The 20,889-nt window shown below is 43.9% G+C and overlaps 1 protein-coding gene across 7 annotated transcripts in view; it reads left to right on the top strand.

Moving 5' to 3' along the window:
• The window catches only part of LOC309436691 (uncharacterized protein), a 36,163-nt gene that overhangs the window by 7,564 nt on the left and 7,710 nt on the right, over positions 1-20,889 (top strand). For 6 of the 7 annotated variants that reach the window (XM_082046098.1, XM_082046102.1, XM_082046101.1 and 3 more), the window contains 4 exons: positions 2,944-3,088; positions 9,581-9,734; positions 15,530-15,631; positions 17,123-18,890. In XM_082046098.1, coding sequence (XP_081902224.1) covers positions 3,034-3,088; positions 9,581-9,734; positions 15,530-15,631; positions 17,123-18,890 — 2,079 coding nt within the window. In that variant the 5' untranslated portion in view covers positions 2,944-3,033. Of the gene's footprint in view, positions 1-2,943; positions 3,089-9,568; positions 9,735-15,529; positions 15,632-17,122; positions 18,891-20,889 lie in introns of those variants that run through there. The other variant, XM_082046103.1, reaches the window with a different exon arrangement.

Here is a 20,889-nt window from a genome sequence, read left to right as displayed (position 1 = left end):
CTAACATTGCACCCTCATATCTTGAAAATATCCCAAAAGACCTTTCTAGGTCTTATTCACCAGTAGTGCGATAAGCATCTATCAACCCCTAAAAGCTAAGTGACAGCTACAGAAATTTACCATTGAAAATCCATTTATCTGAATGAGCATCAGCTGAAGCATAGCGGTAGCATTCACCTTGGTTTTTTAACAGCTCTGTAAATGTTAAGGTTTGGTTGGACTTGTGGTTGCGAAGCCTCACGCAGCACCTGCAATTCTTTGGAAGTTTCGTATGATTTGAAGTAGTTCCTATTTTGAGATATGAATGGTTAGTTGTTTGGGCTTTCAGATGTCAATTAATGCTTTGTGAAGTTGCAAATAGTTACATTGTGCCACAGAAGTTGTGATTAGCCAAATCATTAATGGGTTTCATTAATTCTACTTTGACAGAACAGCTAATAAATCACGAATAGTTAAAAGATCAGTAAAGGTTAGTGGCTCAGACATGTATTGATTGGACAAATCATCATGAGTGGTATAAAGATATTACTACACACTACTGTGTGTAGTAAAATCAGCACCTTGGAGCAGTTGTGTGAACCTGAGTCATTTCATTGCAGAGTCCCCTGTCTTAGATTAAATACAAGAAGCCTCTTCTTCCCATCTGTGTGGGCGATGGAGTTTTCTGTAGCGTCAAGTGTTGTGCTGCCGCAGTTCTTCTCTTACAAAACAGCTGGTGTGTTGTACTTGCACTGGAGAACAACAGGTGCAAGAGCAGCAAGCTCAACACCTCCCAGCAGTACTGACGTATCTACACAGACATTTCACTGAGCTGTTCTGCAACCCCTTCCTGGCTGTGGACTTTCTGAGCATGGTGATGAAAATGCTGTAGGAAACCCAATAAAATTGACTGTCAGAAGTGGGTTAACTAATTCATCTTAGCTGGTTTCTAGAAGGCCCTTGGAAAAGAGAAGAACAGGGACTCAACTGTGGGTTGAACAAATCATTGTAGCAGACTTCAGATTGGAGATCAGGTTGAGTAAATCCTTAGTTCTGCCGTTCAGCAGGTCAGAGTAGGTCACCCTAATATAGTCTGACATCATCTTATTACTTTAGGAGAAAAGCAGGTGCTATGTTATGTTTTAAGAATATATCATCGTGTGACTGTTGCACACTTTGTCTCGATTTATCTTAATCGTACAAGTAGCCTTTCCCCCATTCATTGCTTCCATCAATTAAAGCTTTGTGACAGTGAAGATGAAAACTTACATTTGTGTATTGTGCAGAGTTTTGCCATGACATGTAATGCAAGCAGCTGAAACTGGAGAAATGGCACAGGTGCAAAGTGTCTGTAGTCAGTGATGACTTGATAATCTGCTTTTCAATAGGGGAAGTGTAGGTTTTACTCCAATGTGTAAATAGATGCGCAGGGAAGGATTTCAGAATTGGTATGATATGCTTTGAGCGCTCTTGGGAAGGCGCTTTTGTCACACCTGCTTTTGAATAGCAACGTGTGGCAGGAGCCCACGTTGCCTTTGACACAAGTTACAAGTCTGCAGACGGAGCGGAGCCCTGAAATGGGTGCAGGATCGTGGGGTGAGCTGGTGGGGTAGATGTGGAGCTGTGCGATGTATCAGGATGAAGAGAAGAGTCTTATCACGGCAACACACATCTGTCTGCATGATCCTAAGTGCAGCGCGGTGCCGCTGGCTGATCCGTTCTGTGATCCATTGGATTGTGACCTGGCTGAAGGAAAGAAGCCAGAAAGTTGTGGTCAATGGGGCAGAGTCCGGTTGGAGGCCTGTATCTAGTGCAGTGCCTCAGGAGTCAGTACTGGGACCAGTACTATTCAATATGTTCATCAACGACTTGGATGAGGGAATAGAGTGTACTATCAGCAAATTTGCTGATGACACCAAGCTGGGAGGAGCGGCTGATACTGGAGGCTGTGCTGCCGTCCAGAGACCTGGACAGGCTGGAGAGTTGAGTGGGGAAAAAGTTAATTAAATATAACAAGGGTAAGTGTAAAGTCTTGTATCTGGATAGCAATAACTCCAGGTTCCAGTATAAGTTGGGGAATGACCTATTAGAGAGCAGTGTAGGGGAAAGGGACCTGGGGGTCCTGGGGACAGCAGGGTGACCATGAGCCAGCACTGGGCCCTTGTGGCCAGGAAGCCAATGGTACCTGGGGTGGGTTAGAAGGGGGTGGTCAGTAGGTCAGAGAGGTTCTCCTGCCCCTCTGCTCTGCCCTGGGGAGACCACACCTGGAATATTGTGTCCAGTTGTGGCCCCTCAGTTCCAGCAGGACAGGGAACTGCTGGAGAGAGTCCAGCGCAGGGCAACAAAGATGCTGAAGGGAGTGGAGCATCTCCCGTGTGAGGAAAGGCTGAGGGAGCTGGGGCTCTGGAGCTGGACAAGAGGAGACTGAGGGGTGACATCATTCATGTTATAAATGTGTAAACGGTGTGTGTCAGGAGGATGGAGCCAGGCTCTTCTCGGTGACAACCAGTGATAGGACAAGGGGCAATGGGTATAAACTGGAACACAGGAGATTCCACTTACATTTGAGAAGAAACTTATTCTCAGGAAGGGTATCAGAACACTGGCCCAGGCTGCCCAGGGGGGTTGTGGAGTCTCTTTCTGTGCAGACATTCCAACCCGCCTGGACACCTTCCTGTGTAACCTCAGCTGAGTGTTCCTGCTCCATGGGGGGATTGCACTGGATGAGCTTTCCAGGTCCCTTCCAACCCCTGACATTCCATGATTCTGTGAACGTCATCATTGTTCTGTTAATGTGTTAAGTGTAGGTGGTAACTGGAGCAGGTGTGGGTGTTGTGACGTGGAAAGGTGGTGAGAGGAGCAATGAGGGGTAGCTAGAAATGAGTTTCATGCATAATGAGTAGAGCTTTGACAGACATAGTAATTATTGCTTTTTTTTTTTTCTTTTTAATTGCTTTTAAATAGGCCAAATCCGTCCTTAAGGATCTAAATTCCTGCTTGCACAGCAATGCTGGGTGCTTCAGAGAAGAGAACTCATGTACTGATGACAAGGACATGGTCAAACAAAGTGCCCCCCCTGGTTATTACAAGTCACAGGTGAGTCCAGAAAGTGACTTTGCTTAGGTAAACAGAAATAAATGCTTGTATGATACGTTGCTTTTTTTAACTGATATACTGAATAACCACATAACGAAAAAAAGCCACCAACCCTCAATAGCTGCATTTTAGATGGAGCAGCTTTCAATATTTGTGTCAGTAAAGGAGAGTAATCCTCAATTCATGGAAGTCAGCGGTTCCTCATGCTCACAACTGCTGGAAGTTACCGTGGACAAAAGAAAAACATCTCTGATTATATGAAATAGATGTATTTAGATGCTAGCGTTGAAAACAAACAAAAGAAATGGCCCAGTAGCCAATGAGTTTTCTTAATTGGGGTATTGAACAAGTATCTCGTGAATGTACTTTTCCTGCCCTGCCTTAAGTGGTGCTTTTTTAGATTATTTTGACCCAGCTGTCTGAGAGGTGTGATAGATTTGATCCCTTTTTTTCTCCAAAAATAGAAGTTTTGTAGTTCTTTGACTTCTGAAAAGCAACATTTACCTTGCTGCTGCAACAAACCTTTTAGATGACATGAAACAGAGATTTAAAAGGAAGCCGCCAGTAATCTGCCATTTTTTGGTTTTGCCGCCTATAATAAGCAATATCTGAATAACTGGCCTATTTTCTCCCCTGGTTTTAGTTTTTGACATATCCCTGTCACCTCTTTACTTTTGCTGGTTAGTTTGCCACGTAACCCAAGAAGGCAATTTATAGAATTCTGATTATTGTTATTTATTTTTTAACCCCCTAGTTTCAGACAATTAACAGCAGTGCATCCCAAATGGATTAACCAGTTTCAGTGTGCTATAGATTAAGATGGCTGTAAGTAGGACTTCTAATAAGTCTTAAGTTAAATAAACCCCTAAACCAATGCTTTTTCTTATGTCCACTTGCCAAGAAGAACAAAAAATAAACAGGAAATGTTTATCCTGCCAAGAAATCAGAGCATAATACATTCAATATATAAGTAATAACACTGTGCAGTGCTGTAATTTACTGTTGTTAAGATAGATGCTTATAAAAAGCATCTGCAAGCAATGGTCTGTGGCAGTGAGTTCTTGCTGTTTTAGGATCACCCACCATAAAAAAGGCCTTTTCTTAATTTAGCTGAAATGCTTTTTGGAAAATCAAGAACTTCCTATCAGATGGGACTTCATGTCAATCAAAGTAATTTCTTCTAATTATATTATGAAGCAAATATTTAGCTCTGATTACATTTTTTAGCTTAGAAGATATCCTTTTAGAGAATTTAGTCTGATATAAGCTGTAGACTCTTCTCACCTCTGAACAGGAGAGAGATGCCGTATTTAATATTTTTAGTCTGTCCACTAATGCTGTAGTTCAGCAAGATACCCCAGAAATACATAACGTCACTGTTAATGTTCTGTACAACTGGCATAATGCTGGGTTAAGAACTGTCTGTAGGGCCGGGCCCAGAGAGTGCTGGTGAATGGGGCTGCATCCAGCTGGCGGCCAGTCACTAGTGGTGTTCCCCAGGGGTCAGGGTTGGGTCCAGTCCTGTTGAACATCTTTATTGATGATTTGGATGAGGGGATTGAGACCATCATCAGCAAATTTGCTGATGACACCAAGTTGGGAGGGAATGTCGAGCTGCCGGAAGGCAGGAGGGCTCTGCAGAGGGATCTGGATAGACCGGAAAAATGGGCCGATTCCAATGGGCTGAAGTTCAACAAGGGCAAGTGGTGGGTCCTGTACTTTGGCCACAACAACCCCCTGCAGCGCTCCAGGCTGGGCACAGAGTGGCTGGAGAGCAGAAAGGGACCTGGGGGGACTAATGGACAGGAAGCTCAACAGGAGCCAACAGTGTGCCCAGGTGGCCAAGAAGGCCAATGGAATCCTGTCCTGTATCCAAATGAGCGTGGTCAGCAGGACAAGGGCAGTGATCCTTCCCCTGTGCTCTGCATTGGGGAGGCCACACCTGGAGTATTGTGTTCAGTTCTGGGCCTCTCAGGTCAGGAAAGAGATTGAAGTGCTGGAGCGGGTCCAGAGAAGAGCAACAAGGCTGGGGAAGGGACTTGAACACAAGCCCTATGGGGAGAGGCTGAGGGAGCTGGGCTTGTTTAGTCTGGAGAAGAGGAGGCTTAGAGGTGAGCTCAGCACTCTCTAGAACTACCTGAAGGGCAATTCTAGCCAGGTGGGGATCGGTCTCTTCTCCCAGGCATCAGCAATAGGACAAGGGGGCATGGGCTTCAACTCTGCCAGGGGAAATTTAGGCTGGAGATTAGAAAGCAATTCTGTGCAGAGAGAGTGGTCAGGCATTGGAATGGCTGCCCAGGGAGGTGCTGGACTCACCGCCCTGGAGGTTTTTAAACTGAGATTGGACATGGCACTTAGTGCCATGATCTAGTGAATGGACTGGAGTTGGACCAAGGGTTGGACTGGATGATCTCTGAGGTCTTTTCCAACCCAGTCGATTCTGTGATTCTGTGATAATATAATGTGAAAATCTCTAAAATCCTTTCAGTCTGAGCTTTGATACTATTTAGTTCCATATATTGTTCCCATTATACTGATGAAGTTCTACTCATTTATTTCTCGTCAAATGAACTCTGGAAGAGCTTCTAAATACAAAGAACTTGCGCGAGGCTTTTGGAAATAGCGAAAAGTTTTGCGAAACGCTTCAGTTTTCTGACTCCTCAGTTGCGATGAGCTTCTTGCAGAAGTTCAAACCCCTCTGCGTGCATTTGAAGAGACGATGTGACCTAAATACAGCGCTAGATGTGAGTTGTTAGTAGTTCATACCTAAGCACAGATGAGAGTTTCTCCATTATTTTGTACTTCTGTGTAACTGTAATAGGTATAATGACATATTCCAGTGTTCTGGAAGGGCTGAGTGATGAGCCTGTATCCAGGGTACATGAAGTTCCCCCTCTTCTACTGCTCTTTAGTCACATTGTCCTGCACAACTCACATTAGCAGTGATTAATGGCTCTGAAAAGAAAAGATAAATCCATTAGCTACAGATCCTATTTTTACTCTATGCAAAAGCATTTTATATTCTAGCCAAGGAGCATCATTTATTTCCGTTGCTTCCCACTAGACTAAACAAAACCAGGGCTCGGGCATTGGCATGTGCTTGTTAATACTGCTAAATTGTTGCTAAAATTGTGGCCTTGGCCAGCTATTTCTTTCCTAAATGATACTTGTGTGTGGTTCAGGGCTCATTTGTAGCAGATAATTTGGATACCACACTCCTCCTCTTCTGCAGGGTAAGAATTTACCTGTATCACACAGGCACTGTCGTGCCATTTCGTCTCTGGGCCAGAAAGTTGTTGGTGTCTGTTGTTTAATGACATAAATATCGACAGTGCCTTTATATGGAATGTTCCAGAGCGTGTCCAGCCTCTGCGGGGTTTTAGTACCTCTAAATCCATTATTTAATAGGCTTTGATGTGTAAGACGAGTTCGTGGGAAGTAATAAACCCTCAGTGTAAACTTTTTAAAATTAAAACCAAATCACTAAGGGTTGTTCTACCCTGCTCATGGTAGAAGCACGCTTGGCCAGGTAATATGTCTTTATTGCTTTTACAAACAGGGTCTTAGTCTGTGACAACATTCACTAAACCCAATTCCGGCCGAGGATTTGTAGCAAGCAAGATTTTACTGTTCTGCTTTTGAGAAAAGAATCACAGAGTCACAGAATCCCAGAATGTCAGGGGTTGGAAGGGACCTGGAAAGCTCATCCAGTGCAATCCCGCCATGGAGCAGGAACACCCAGATGAGGTTACACAGGAAGGTGTCCAGGCAGGTTGGAATGTCTGCAGAGAAGGAGACTCCACAACCTCCCTGGGCAGCCTGGGCCAGGCTCTGCCACCCTCACCAGGAGGAAGTTTCTTCTCAAATTTAAGTGGAACCTCCTGTGTTCCAGTTTGTACCCATTGCCCCTTGTCTTATCATTGGTTGTCACCCAGAAGAGCCTGGCTCCATCCTCCTAACACTCCTCCTTTCCATATTGATCCCCAGGAATGAGTCCCCCCTCAGTCTCCTCTTGTCCAGCTCCAGAGCCCCAGCTCCCTCAGCCTTTCCTCACACGGGAGATGCTCCACTCCCTTCAGCATCTTGGTGGCTGCGCTGGACTCTCTGCAGCAGTTCCCTGTCCTGCTGGAACTGAGGGGCCACAACTGGACACAATATTCCAGGTGTGGTCTCCCCAGGGCAGAGTAGAGGGGCAGGAGAAGTGGAGAGAGAGAAAAAATAACTTAGCATTGTCTCTTTTAAAAGGCTGAGGCTTGAGATAGTGAAACAATCGATACTGAAGTTTTGTTCTTTTAGTTTATTTAGATATAAATAACTTTTTAAAAACTCTAGCTATAAAAACTTTCTAAAGTGGCTCCAGACAGACCAAATGCATAAGGATATAGTCAGACAGTGTGTATTTCCCTTAAACCATCTGGTTTCTATTGTCTTGTTCAGGGCTTCAGGTTAATTTCTCCAAGAATAAGCGCTAGTCTCCCAGAGCTGGAATTGTGGTTCCTAGTGGCAATGCAATTTTTCTCTCAGAAGCAATAAAATGAGAGTTTAATAGATCAATTTAAATGTTTTTTAAGTAGAGGACCTAGTCATCACCGTAGCACCATTTACTCCTTTCACACTGTGTTTTTTAGCCTTTTCAGGAATTTAATAACTACATGGTTGAGATCTTTCTGCAATTATTCAATCCAGATTTAGCAAATGGTTTCATTTGTTGGATCCCAGGCTAGTTTGACCATCCTGATGAAAGAGCTTTTTTTAGCTGGCTTTTTGTACCTATTTCAGCTGTATTTATGATGACAGAAGTTAATTTTATCCTCATAGTCCTAAAAGAACTCTTGCTGTCCATCCTCAGCTGCCAGGTATCCAGAGTTCAGCACTTTATGGTCTCATAGTAAGTTAAATATGCTTTGTTCTGCAGTACATCCAGAACTCTTCTGCTGCCAGGTTATACACACAGAGCATCCGCATTTCTTCAAAACCTTGATTATTAACACCCAACTGAAGCTGGGGATTGTCAACCACCCTCCAGCTTGTCTCGCGGCCTCAGAAATTATCTTAGTTATGTGTAAATATATTGGAACTTCCAGTCATTTAATCTGACATTTCTTTCCACTCTCCCAGCCATTGCTCTCTGTATATTAACAGGCAGTGTGGTGACAAATTAACGTTCTCTTTGGGGGCTGAAGATAAAATACATTAGTGTTTGTGAGCGAGCCCTTTGGTTTTTTTTGCCCCCTCCCAAAAAAGTTCATTTTTGAATTGGCCTACTGACCTTTTTTTAAAACTGATGTAGTGCTGGTTTAATTTGTTCATTAAGAAGTGCCTCTAGAATTGGGTGGGAACAGATGCTGCTAAATGTTCTCCTGAGGACAGTATCTTTCATTACTGGCCTCTTGCAGCTACTGATACATCTTGGCTTTGGGAGGAGGTTGGATTTTCATTGTTGTGTTTATTTTGGGTTGGTTTTGTGTGGCTTTTAGTTGGTTGGTGGTGTGTGTGGTTTTCTTTGTTTGTGGTTGTTTATTTGTTTGTTTGTGGGGTTTTGTTTGTTTTGAGTCTCCCAAATGTTACTTTCAGAACCACATCTTGCCTGGATGTCTTTGCTTAGAGAACTGAACTAGCTGCTCTTTCATTGTCTTATCATAAAATATTTTCTTTCCAAGCAAACTGGAGGTTTTACTCATAGAGTCAAAACTTGCAGAAGTTAATCCACAAGGATCAAGAGTCCTGGTGGTGAAGTTGGTCATTAATTATCAATGTGGCCTTGCAGCAGAGGCCACCCCTGTACTGGGCTGTCTCAGCAGGAGTGTAGCCAGTGGGGTGATTGCTGCTCTAATTCCCTCTATTTTGCACTTATAAGACCACAGCTGGATCCTGTGCCCAGTTTGGGCCTCCCCAGTACAAGGAGGATACTGGAGTGAGGTCCTTTCCAGCTCAAAGTGGGTTTCTGATATTCTGCTCAAACCTTTATCAGTCACAGATTCTGCCGTGGCAATTCCTAGTTGAAATCCCTCATGAAGTACAGTTCCCCATGGCACTTAGATCTCCAATAATTGTACACTTCCCCATGGCACTTAGATTTCCAATAATTTATTCCTTGAATGGTAATTCAGTCAGTTTATTAGCAGGGATAATATTTCATCCCTTTGTTTTCTCAGAAGGGATGTGTATGCCTGTGACATGTGCATTTCCAGTCACATAGGCTGGAAGATTCTGAGCTTGTGAACTTGAACTTACAATGTGAAATCTGTAGAGAATTCCTATTATTGTTTAGCAAGTAACTTTTATTATATCCTTATTTCTTTTTAGAAGATGCATAACTTTGTCAGATTACTTTAAGGCAGGGGAGGGAACGGATTTTGGACTGTGTCCTGTTGTCATAACTGTGCTTCATTTTCCTGAAAGAACCATTTATCTCAAGATACAAAAGGAAAGGTTTACTTTGCCTTTACTACTTTATTAAAACATCTTACGTTTCCTTCTCTTTTCAACACAGGTAAACACCAAGAAGCAAAAATGGACACTCAATTATTTTCCCCATTATTAGGAGCGATTACCAGTACGTCACCTCCACTGGAATCTTCCCATCTTTACACCAACTGGCCAGCGTGTGGGGAAGATATTAGCTCAAAAACTGCTTTTCAAGACCGCACAAAGAAACGGTATGAACATTGTTGGTATGATCCTATGGCGGTGTTCTGGAACACTGAAATTGTTATGGACTAGAGCAAACGGAATTCTGCATCATTTTAGGAAGAGTTTGCAGGATAACTAGAAATTCAGTATATTTTCTTTGCTGTGTAACAGTTATGATAGACATTGTGAAAATGGTAGGGGGTCTTTGTGCGTAGATGTGTTTATATGGAAAAACAGTTTAAAATTTGCAAAGAGTACTACATGTAGGGAATGAAAAGGGAAACAGGCATATATAATTGAAAACTACATAAGGGTAATAACCACTCTCCTTCCGTGCCTCCCATCCCTCAGTACTGTTGCTTCTAATGATCCTGCTTGATAATGTGGAGTATTTCCTGGAACATGAGCAATGCAGAGAGAATTAGACCCCAGCCTGCTGTCGTTTTGTGCCCTTAATAGAATGCACTCAAGTTCAATTTTAAATTAAAATAGTTTTTGTAGTTTCGGATGCTGAATGAACGCAAAGGGTCTTTGTTACTTGAATCACAAAGCGTTTTAATTCCCCTGGAGGAATCTGTTCTGCCCAAGTCTTGGCTGTTGCAGGCGCTTCTGATCATCCAGTTGTAATGCAGTAAAATTATTAAAGGTACAGAAAAGGGCAGTGAGACAGGACAGGGGTTTGAAAGCTTCTCTGTCAATGGAGAGTAAATAAATCTACTCTTCAGTTTTGATAAATCAGCTCTGCAGTTATCTATAAAATCAGGAATGATAAGAGGATTGCAAGAACAGGGAATTATTATTTCAGTCCAGAAACTACGGGATACTCACTGGAATAATTGATTCTGGCTTTCAATTGTATATCTTATGTACAGCAATTTAAATGGTAATGTTTCTATTCCAGCCTTAGCAATGCATAAGCAATTATTTCATATTAAGCTTTCCACGCCCTTTTTTTTTCATCTTAATTCCAAGTGCTGGCAACACATTTGTGGGGGTTGGTTGGTACAGACTGGGACAGCAGCTTTTGACACCAATGATGTTGCTGTTGGTGTTTCTAATATCAATCTCGCTGCTTTTTTATCGCTTACCTAATAAGAAAGAAAAGTTTGAGGAGGGGAGAAATGGTGGTTTGCTGGTTCACAAGATGCTGAAAGGTAACAGTTAAAGAGGATACAAGCATTGCAAAGAAGCTAAATGATAGCATGTCTACCTTGACTTGAGTAAGGCATTGACACAGTCTCCCACAGCATCCTCACAGCTAAACTGAGGGAGTGTGGTCTGGACAATCGGGTAGTGAGGTGGACTGTGAACTGGGTGAAGGGAAGAAGCCAGAGAGTCGTGGTCAATGGGGCAGAGTCCAGTTGAGGCCTGTACCCAGTGCAGTGCCTCAGGGGGCAGTGCTGGGGCCGGTATTATTCAATATATTCATCAATGACTTGGATGAGGGAATAGAGTGACTGTCAGCAAGTTTGCTGGTGACACCAAGCTGGGAGGAGTGGTGACACTGGAAACTGTGCTGCCATCCAGAGACCTGGACAGGCTGGAGAGCTGGGCGGGGAAAAATTAATGAAATAGAACAAGGGCAAGTGTAGAGTCTTGAATCTGGGCAGGAACAACCCCAGGTTCCAGTGTAAGTTGGGGAATGACCTATTAGAGAGCAGTGTAGGGGAAAGGGACCTGGGGGTCCTGGGGACAGCAGGGTGACCATGAGCCAGCACTGGGCCCTTGTGGCCAGGAAGCCAATGGTACCTGGGGTGGGTTAGAAGGGGGTGGTCAGTAGGTCAGAGAGGTTCTCCTGCCCCTCTGCTCTGCCCTGGGGAGACCACACCTGGAATCTTGTGTCCAGTTGTGGCCCCTCAGTTCCAGCAGGACAGGGAACTGCTGCAGAGAGTCCAGCGCAGCCACCAAGATGCTGAAGGGAGTGGAGCATCTCCCGTGTGAGGAAAGGCTGAGGGAGCTGGGGCTCTGGAGCTGGACAAGAGGAGACTGAGGGGGGACACATTCCTGGGGATCAATACGGAAAGGGGGAGTGTCAGGAGGATGGAGCCAGGCTCTTCTCGGTAACAACCAATGACAGGACAAGGGGCAATGGGTACAAACTGGAACACAGGAGGTTCCACTTAAATTTGAGAAGAAACTTGTTTGGGGTGAGGGTGGCAGAGCCTGGCCCAGGCTGCCCAGGGAGGTTGTGGAGTCTCCTTCTCTGCAGACATTCCAACCCGCCTGGACACCTTCCTGTGTAACCTCATCTGGGTGTTCCTGCTCCATGGGGGGATTGCACTGGATGAGCTTTGCAGGTCCCTTCCATCCCCTGACATTCTGGGATTCTGTGATTTTTTTTTTTTTTTTTTTGCTACTCTTCCCTGTCAAGTGTTGTAGAAATGCCATTTGTTTCTTTGGGGTTTTTGTTTGTGGTGTTTTGTTTTTTTAGTAAAAGATCATGTTGCTTTAATACTAGTTGTAAATGCTGAGTTTATGCTCTGGCAATCCACTAATTAAAATATACAATCTCTTTTTGAAAGCAGCCTTGAGCTTCTTACAAGGTAGCAAACGCAAGGTGTTTTTTTTGAATGGAAATCATCCATCACTGGAGGTTTCTTTGTAGTGTAACTTTACTTGTGCTTTTGTCCTTTTAATTCTCAGTTGTCTGGCCAAGGAAATGATTCCACGCTAAGTTCTAGGAGCCCCAGAGCATCAAACCTTTTGTTACACCTGTATCCTGGTGCCACAAACTTCTCTTGAGGAACATCCATTTGAAAATCCATCCTTGTTCATCGCTGGGTTGGATAAAGTTATTGGCACCTTTAAAAACATTCAGGCATATTCTCAAATGCGATATCTCTCCAAAGGAAGGCAATAGTTCAATCAAATATTTGCCCTCAAAGGAAAGAATTTTGGTCCCCAGATTTGGTTCTAGAGTTGATCACAGCAGCTGGAACAGCACACAGGTGTGGCAAAGGTACCATTTCCATTTGGCTCTTGCTCTTTCATCTTCTGCAACCCTCCTACCCCACCAGTACCTTGGAAATTTTGCTGAGAAGCTGTAAGTCTTGGTACTTTCGTCCTATTTCTTTTTCTCTGTCTGCAGGGACAGACGTACTGTCACAACTTTGCTGTCAGGCTGGACGTTCGTATTCTATTTGGTGTAGTTCCGTGCAGTTTGGTACAGTTTTGCCTTTTCTGTCTGCTGTTTATTTTCATAGATTCTTGTCAATTTGCTCTGCTTTGGTAGGCAGTTGTTTTATAGCACCGGGAGGTTAAAGCTTAATTCCTTGGTGCTGCAGAAAGGAGGGATTTTACAGTGAGTGTTTTCTGGTGACAAGAGGTGCCTCCCTTGGACTCGAGAAAACGCAAGGCTTGTTGTGCTGGGATTTGTGTTCTTACCTTCAGTTGTCCTGTTGTTGACAGCACATATTTTATTTGGAGACCAGTAGACTGTAAAATTTGTTTGGGCAGTTTTAGACTCGCTGCCATCCCGTACTTGTTCTTTCCTAGGATTTTGCTTTTGTAGCCCACACAGCTTCTTGCTGCCCCGTCTGCAACTCTAAACTGGCCAGTAATCCTGCAAAAGCTGGTAGCCCATGGCTTGGACAAGTGCACTTTCTGCTGGGTTAAGAACTGTCTGTAGGGCCGGGCCCAGAGAGTGCTGGTGAATGGGGCTGCATCCAGCTGGCGGCCGGTCACTAGTGGTGTCCCCCAGGGGTCAGGGTTGGGTCCAGTCCTGTTTCACATCTTGATTGATGATTTGGATGAGGGGATTGAGACCATCATCACTAATTTGCTGATGACACAAAGTTGGGAGGGAGTGTGGAGCTGCTGGAAGGCAGGAGGGCTGTGCAGAGGGATCTGGATAGACTGGAAAAATGGGCCGATTCCAGTGGGATGAAGTTCAACAAGGGCAAGTGGTGGGTCCTGCACTTTGGCCACAACAACCCCCTGCAGCGCTCCAGGCTGGGCACAGAGTGGCTGGAGAGCAGAAAGGGACCTGGGGGGACTAATGGACAGGAAGCTCAACAGGAGCCAACAGTGTGCCCAGGTGGCCAAGAAGGCCAATGGTATCCTGTCCTGTATCCAAATGAGCGTGGTCAGCAGGACAAGGGCAGTGATCCTTCCCCTGTGCTCTGCATTGGGGAGGCCACACCTGGAGTATTGTGGTCAGTTCTGGGCCCCTCAGCTCAGGAAAGAGATTGAAGTGCTGGAGCGGGTCCAGAGAAGAGCAACAAGACTGGGGAAGGGACTGGAACACAAGCCCTATGGGGAGAGGCTGAGGGAGCTGGGCTTGTTTAGTCTGGAGAAAAGGAGGCTTAGAGGTGACCTCATCACTCTCTAGAACTACCTGAAGGGCAGTTCTAGCCAGGTGGGGATTGGTCTCTTCTCCCAGGCATCAGCAATAGGACAAGGGCGCATGGGCTTCAACTCTGCCAGGGGAAATTGAGGCTGGAGATTAGAAAGCAATTCTGTGCAGAGAGAGTGGTCAGGCATTGGAATGGCTGCCCAGGGAGGTGCTGGACTCACCGGCCCTGGAGGTTTTTAAACTGAGATTGGCCATGGCACTTAGTGCCATGATCTAGTCAGTGGACTGGAGTTGGACCAAGGGTTGGACTTGATGACATCTCAGGTCTTTTCCAACCCAGTCGATTCTGTGAATTTCATTTTTAATTCCCACACCACACTGTAAATCGACTCTGATCTCTCCTTTGCTGCAAGTCGCATAGACACAAGCTGTCATCTGCCATCTCCAGTTGGTTGCACACGCTGGAGGCAAACAGGCCTGCTTTAATAATAATAGTTTAAAATTGCCATCTGGCAAAGACACAGAAGAGATCCACTTACCAAATATTAGTCACAGGTCCTCATTCATAAAACAATTCCAAGAATCTTTGCACTTATGTATGTTCTAAACAAAATCGCGTAGACCAGATTCCTTCCAGTGGAAAAACAGTCATGAAGTAAAGGTTATAAAAGCTAGAAAGGCTTAAGTGGCTCATTTTCACTGTGGCAAGAGATTAACAGGGTGACAGTCGTAATAATTTATCCCACGTTTTACAGTCTTTGTTAATCTACTAAATCAGCACGAGTGGTTATGTGGCAGTGTTGGCAGAGGACGTGGTTTGGATAAGCTGATACCAGGAGAGATCTTCAGGGACACTGAAACCAATCAGCCCAATGAGAACGGCATGATGAATGAAATTTATTGAAGCAAAATGCATGTTAGAGGGAAGGAGATCTTAACAGCTTTATGTTCTAATTAACTTTTGAGTAAGAGTTCAGTGTCAGTGCAGACACCTTGGTAAACATCTCATTTTGCTCCTGAAGTAAGAGAGAAAATTTGTGCTGTTGTAAGCATAGTGATGGTCGAACACCTTTTGTATTCATCAGGAGTATTTAATAACATTTTGACCAACTCCTTTCTGAAACAGGATTAAAAAGTGATTCAATTGAAGTGTACGATAATTTTTTTGAGATTCAAAAAATGATATGGAAGTAGCTAAAATAAATTCCTCAAGATTTTGAGGAGATTGATTGTATTTACTCTTTAAACACAGTCTTTTCACATAGCAGCTTGACAAGTCTCTGCTAAAGAAAGAATTAAGGAAAATGGTTTTACTTCATTTAGGCTGTAAAATTCACTGATGCAGGAAGAGATTTCTGTAGGTGGGTCCTGAGAATGCACTAAATTCAGAACACTTGACAGATGCTACTAGAATATATTAAAGGTTTAGTGCTTTACTTTTCTTTTTGCCTTTTTTGTTGAGAGAAGATGCATTTTATTTATTTAGGCTTTTACATATATATATATATATATGTATCTTTTTTTCAGGGCATCAATAAATCTACCTTATTCTGGCAATGGTCCTGATATGTTTGGGCTGGTGTCGAGCATTTTAGAGGAGCCAAGCAAGCCAGAACCGGTTACAGATTGGTAAGTTTGTTCTCAAAGCTCCTTTATTTCACATATTGGTTTTTACGGCCTTCTGTCACAGAGATATGATACGCGTTTTGAGTTATTTCACAGAGTTTAGTAACGAAGGTCTTATCAGTCCCCTTGAAATGTAGAAGTGCCTTTCTTTACTTCGATTGCCAGTAATAAAAAAGGCAACAAACAGCTAGAAATGCAAATTTTCTAAAGTCTTCCATCAGCCTGCAAAATTTGAGGAAAAGTAAAAATAGTCTCATGTTAACCAGTGGGGAGTTGACTGAATACGGTCAAATCTAAAATATTTAATAAATCCGAATAAACTCAGTGGTTCTGTATTATTCAATATATTCATCAACGACTTGGATGAGGGAATAGAGTGCACTATCAGCAAGTTTGCTGGTGACACCAAACTGGGAGGAGTGGTGACACTGGAAGCTGTGCTGCCATCAGAGACCTGGACAGGCTGAGAGTTGGGCGGGGAAAAAGTTAATGAAATATAACAAGGGCAAGTGTAGAGTCTTGAATCTGGGCAGGAACAACCCCAGGTTCCAGTGTAAGTTGGGGAATGACCTATTAGAGAGCAGCGTAGGGGAAAGGGACCTGGGGGTCCTGGGGACAGCAGGATGACCATGAGCCAGCACTGGGCCCTTGTGGCCAGGAAGGCCAATGGTACCTGGGGTGGATTAGAAGGGGGTGGTCAGTAGGTCAGAGAGGTTCTCCTGCCCCTCTGCTCTGCCCTGGGGAGACCACACCTGGAATATTGTGTCCAGTTGTGGCCCCTCAGTTCCAGCAGGACAGGGAACTGCTGGAGAGAGTCCAGCGCAGCCACCAAGATGCTGAAGGGAGTGGAGCATCTCCCGTGTGAGGAAAGGCTGAGGGAGCTGGGGCTCTGGAGCTGGAGAAGAGGAGACTGAGGGGGGACTCATTCATGGGGATCAATACGGAAAGGGGGAGTGTCAGGAGGATGGAGCCAGGCTCTTCTCAGTGACAACCAGTGACAGGACAAGGGGCAATGGGTACAAACTGGAACACAGGAGGTTCCACTTAAATTTGAGAAGAAACTTGTTTGGGGTGAGGGTGGCAGAGCCTGGCCCAGGCTGCCCAGGGGGGTTGTGGAGTCTCCTTCTCTGCAGACATTCCAACGCGCCTGGACACCTTCCTGTGTAACCTCATCTGGGTGTTCCTGCTCCATGGGGGGATTGCACTGGATGAGCTTTCCAGGTCCCTTCCAATCCCTGACATTCTGGGATTCTGTGTGAATATATGTAGTAAAAACAATAGCGATCATCATTGGTGGTCAGATTCTACGTAACATTTACTCACCTACATCAGGAATATTTTTTCCCTCCCCTTATATTTCGGAGGAGGACTGTGGAAGTTTAACCAAGAATGTAGCGGGGGAAATGTATGTGGGAGGGGTGTAACTGTGAGATGTGAACAGTTTTAACATAATATTTTAAATAATTACAGGAGGTTTGTTTAACTTTGTTACAGGAATTCTCTTTCCAGATTGTTTCCACCTCTGTGGATCCCTGACCTTGGAAGCAATGGTGAATTCTCAGGGCTCTCATTGAAGCACTCTGTTGAAAATCAGGATTTTTCAAACCTGTTGGGCTCACAGAACCACTGTCAGGAACACTCGCAAAAGCCTCGAGACATGGAGATGTTACACAGAAATCTGGAAGATCTTCATTTCCTAGAGTCTTGGCTTTCTCCATCTGGCCCTTGTGTTCAGCCTGATAATAATCTGAAGAACAGTTCCCCTTTGCAAAACAATACTACAATTCACCAAGAAGGGTTTTCTGTTCAAAATATAGACTATAGTCAGCATTTGTGCAGTTATGACCACGTGAGGTTCAATGGAGACTATGATGGATCCAATTGTAGCACTTTCTTGTCTCAGAATAGAATGAAAGGAGGCGCTGGCGTTCAGGAAGAGCGTTGGAAAAATGACAGAGCGAGAGGCAAAGTTGTCAACGATACTCAAGAACGAACTAAATATCCCCCTGATCTTTCCAATCAGCCTGTTGATGACTCTTGGGATAAAGTGTCCCAGGACAACCGCTTGTTTTCCAAGAAATATGAAAACTTCACGGCTGCTCATAAATTACAGTCATCTGTTCACCCATCACTGAATTTTTTCAATCAGCTCCCTAAAGGAAATAATTTTTGTGGAGGGACCAACAGAAAACCACAGGAAACCCATGTGCAAAACGGTCATCATCCCTTGGGGGATGTTTTTAATAACAACGAATGCAAGATCCATATTAATCCTAAAGAATGCTCTCATAAAGTTTCTGAACGTGGTTTATCTGTAAAAAACATTGTGCAAAATGGGAGTTATTCATCGTACCATGGATGCACGTGGTTGGATGGGGAAACTGCAAGTCCGAGAGCTACATTGGATATCACGTATGGAAAGCAAGTGGTGACAAATCCTCTGTTGTCCTCAGGGGTGTCAACTACATCTGGGGGTTCCCCCACCCATCGGTCTATAGCACAGTCCTCCTACTACTCGCAGATCTTATCAAGGAAAGATGGAAAGTTACAAATATCCAACGGTCTTTCTAATAATTTGCGAGTTTCTAACTTCGTCTCGGAAAATCGGAAGCAAATGAAACACATCGGGCCATCGCAGCAGGATTCATTGACTAATAAGGATGGCCAATACCATAAATTCCCTCTTAATTTTTCATCTGACTGGTTGCTGCAGCAGAATGCTGGAAGTGAGAACCCTGATAAGTACCACAGGTTTCCAAAAAAGCAGACCCAAGAAAACAGTAATAAAGATGATAGAAAAGGCAGAAAGAATTGGATTCCTCATTTTGGGTATTCAACCCCAAACCATCAGCAGCTCAATGTGTTTGGAAAAAACCACGAACAGAGCGGTGGTAGCATGTCAAATTTCATCAATCCTACTTTTCTTCCTTCTTTCCCATTAATGGCTGATTTTAAGCAAAATCCCAGTTTTCCCCCATTTAACCACCATCTGTTTTCATCAGCAAATAATTTTGGTTTTGCTCCGTCACCGTTTCCATTCTCGGAACTCGTCGATCTTTTCCATTATGATGATTTCAACCACTTGAATCCCTTCATCAGCAATTTATTTTGTGGGGAAATAGCTGCGCCGTACTTGGCCTTTCCAACAGCATTTAACAAGTACAGACCTCCAAGAAATCGCAGTGGACCTGCTAATGAGCTTCATCTGCGACTGGAGGAGTGTTGTGAGCAGTGGAGAGCTCTGGAGAAAGAGAGAAACAAGGTAAAACACAACTCACAAGAATTCATATCAAAGCCGGTGATCGCATGAAAGAGTTTATAGAGTCACTCTTCTTGAGGAGGCGACTCTCTTGTCACATTGTTTTAAATAATTAGAACAGCATCTACAACACCTGCTTTGAGTATAATGTTTGCATTTTTTGACATCGCTGCTTGTAAATTGTGTGTGGCTTTGAACTTCAGTTTCTAAGTCTGTTTCCCCTTAGAGCTGCTAATGCAACATTTCTCTACTAACCTAGAGTATTTGCTACAACAGATGTCATAATGTCGCTGCCCAAATCACTCAATTATTGTTAGCTTGCGTGCTTTTTGTTTATATACGGTGATATATCACATGGTTCTTAATGTACTGGCGTATTATAGACCTAAATGCTCAAAATGTTCATATTGCAGCTTGGTTAGACTGATCTCTTCTTGTCTCTCATTCCTTCTCTCCAACTAACTCAAGTATTATAAACCCAGACTCACCTTTTCCCTGCAGAGTCATCAAAGGAGAGAAACTTTGGAAACTTTTGTGGTGTGTTTTTCCTTTTTTTTCTGTCCGTTATACAGTGGTGCTTTTCCCTTATTCTTTTTTTTTGCTAAATATTTGTTGTAGTAAAAAGAAAAGCAAGAGGAGATTCCTGGGCACAGCTGTAGAGAAAACACAGAGTGTTCTGAGTGGATGTGACTTTTCCCAAAGGAAGGTTCAGTTTATGCTCTTCTTGTTACGGTCACTTTCCTGCCTCAGAATGTCTTGCTAAGAATTGTCTGAGACATTGTCAAGGTTTAAGGCAAGGCGGCCATAAACCGTGGCAGACGCTCCCTGTTATCCCCTTTACTTCCCGCCACCCCTTCCCTTAGATCGGAAAGATTATAAGAAAGGGGAAAGGAAGAAAGACTTAGATTTCAAGTTGGAGAGTTTTAAGGGGTTTTACTAATGCTACTAATAAATAAAGAATATATATACAAAATATACAAAGCCAATGTCAAGTGCTCGATGTGGAGTTGGCGTCACTCAGCAGCAGAGCTGGGGGTGCGGGGCTGGCGGCTCCAGCAGCTGCAGCTCAGGCCCCCGGAAGTCATGGGAGGGACTGCACAGCAAACTGGAACCTGCTTGCAGGATGCAGGGCCTGAGGCCTGTAGATCACAGACAGACAGACAGACAGGGTTCTCTCTAGATACCGGCCATGGTCAAAGAGAACATGACCCTCGTGATCACCCTCTTATATAGGGGGTATGACGATTATGGGATGGAATACTTCCGTTGGTCAGTTCTAGTCACCTGTTCCATCCACCCCTCCTCAAACACAACCTCTCACAACAGAATGTGGGAAAACTTATCAGTCTGTCTTAGCTACCATAGTAATAAATCTAAACATGAGCTTCTTCAGCATTCCGTTGGTCTCTTATCAGCACCGAGTACAGCATCCTAGGAAAAACATGCGGGCTAAAACTCAGCAAAGTACAGCCACCTAAAGAACTGAGCTGAAAGAAAAATCACTAAAAGAGAACCGGTCTTGTTTTTAACAAAACCAGGACAGACATCAATGTTTTCAGAAAAGAATTCTGAAGCTGTTCCAAACCTGCTCATGCGGGATTTGGGTCAGTTAGTTTGGGAAGACTGATTTGTAGTCTTTCTCTCATGATATATGTGTTTGTGTTTTCACCATTAAAGAAGAATTGTTTCTCCTCATGTCATGTTCTTAATTATGAAAGGGATTTAATTGAGTCACTTGATCTGGTCTATTCTAAGCGATCCAGTTTTATCGTAGTGATCTACTTGGGCTTTCTCAGTCCTTCATTTTTGTAGTTCCATACTACACCTGCAGATAGCTTTATTTATGAGGTTATTTTTAGCTCACCTGTGCATAAATATGTAGGGAGGGACTTTCTTTTGACATTCTCACCTTTTTGATGTTCTCACTCCACATCAATTTCTTAAGAAACTCCCCCCAGCAGGACTTGAATTTAATTCCACGTGGCTTGTCTGATCAATCAGC

The sequence above is a fragment of the Streptopelia decaocto genome, assembly GCF_964273445.1.
Source record: "Streptopelia decaocto genome assembly, chromosome: 2".
In the NCBI taxonomy this organism is placed as follows: domain Eukaryota; kingdom Metazoa; phylum Chordata; class Aves; order Columbiformes; family Columbidae; genus Streptopelia; species Streptopelia decaocto.
The sequence above is the reverse complement of the archived record's forward strand: the minus strand, read 5'-3'. Positions and strand labels throughout refer to the sequence as shown.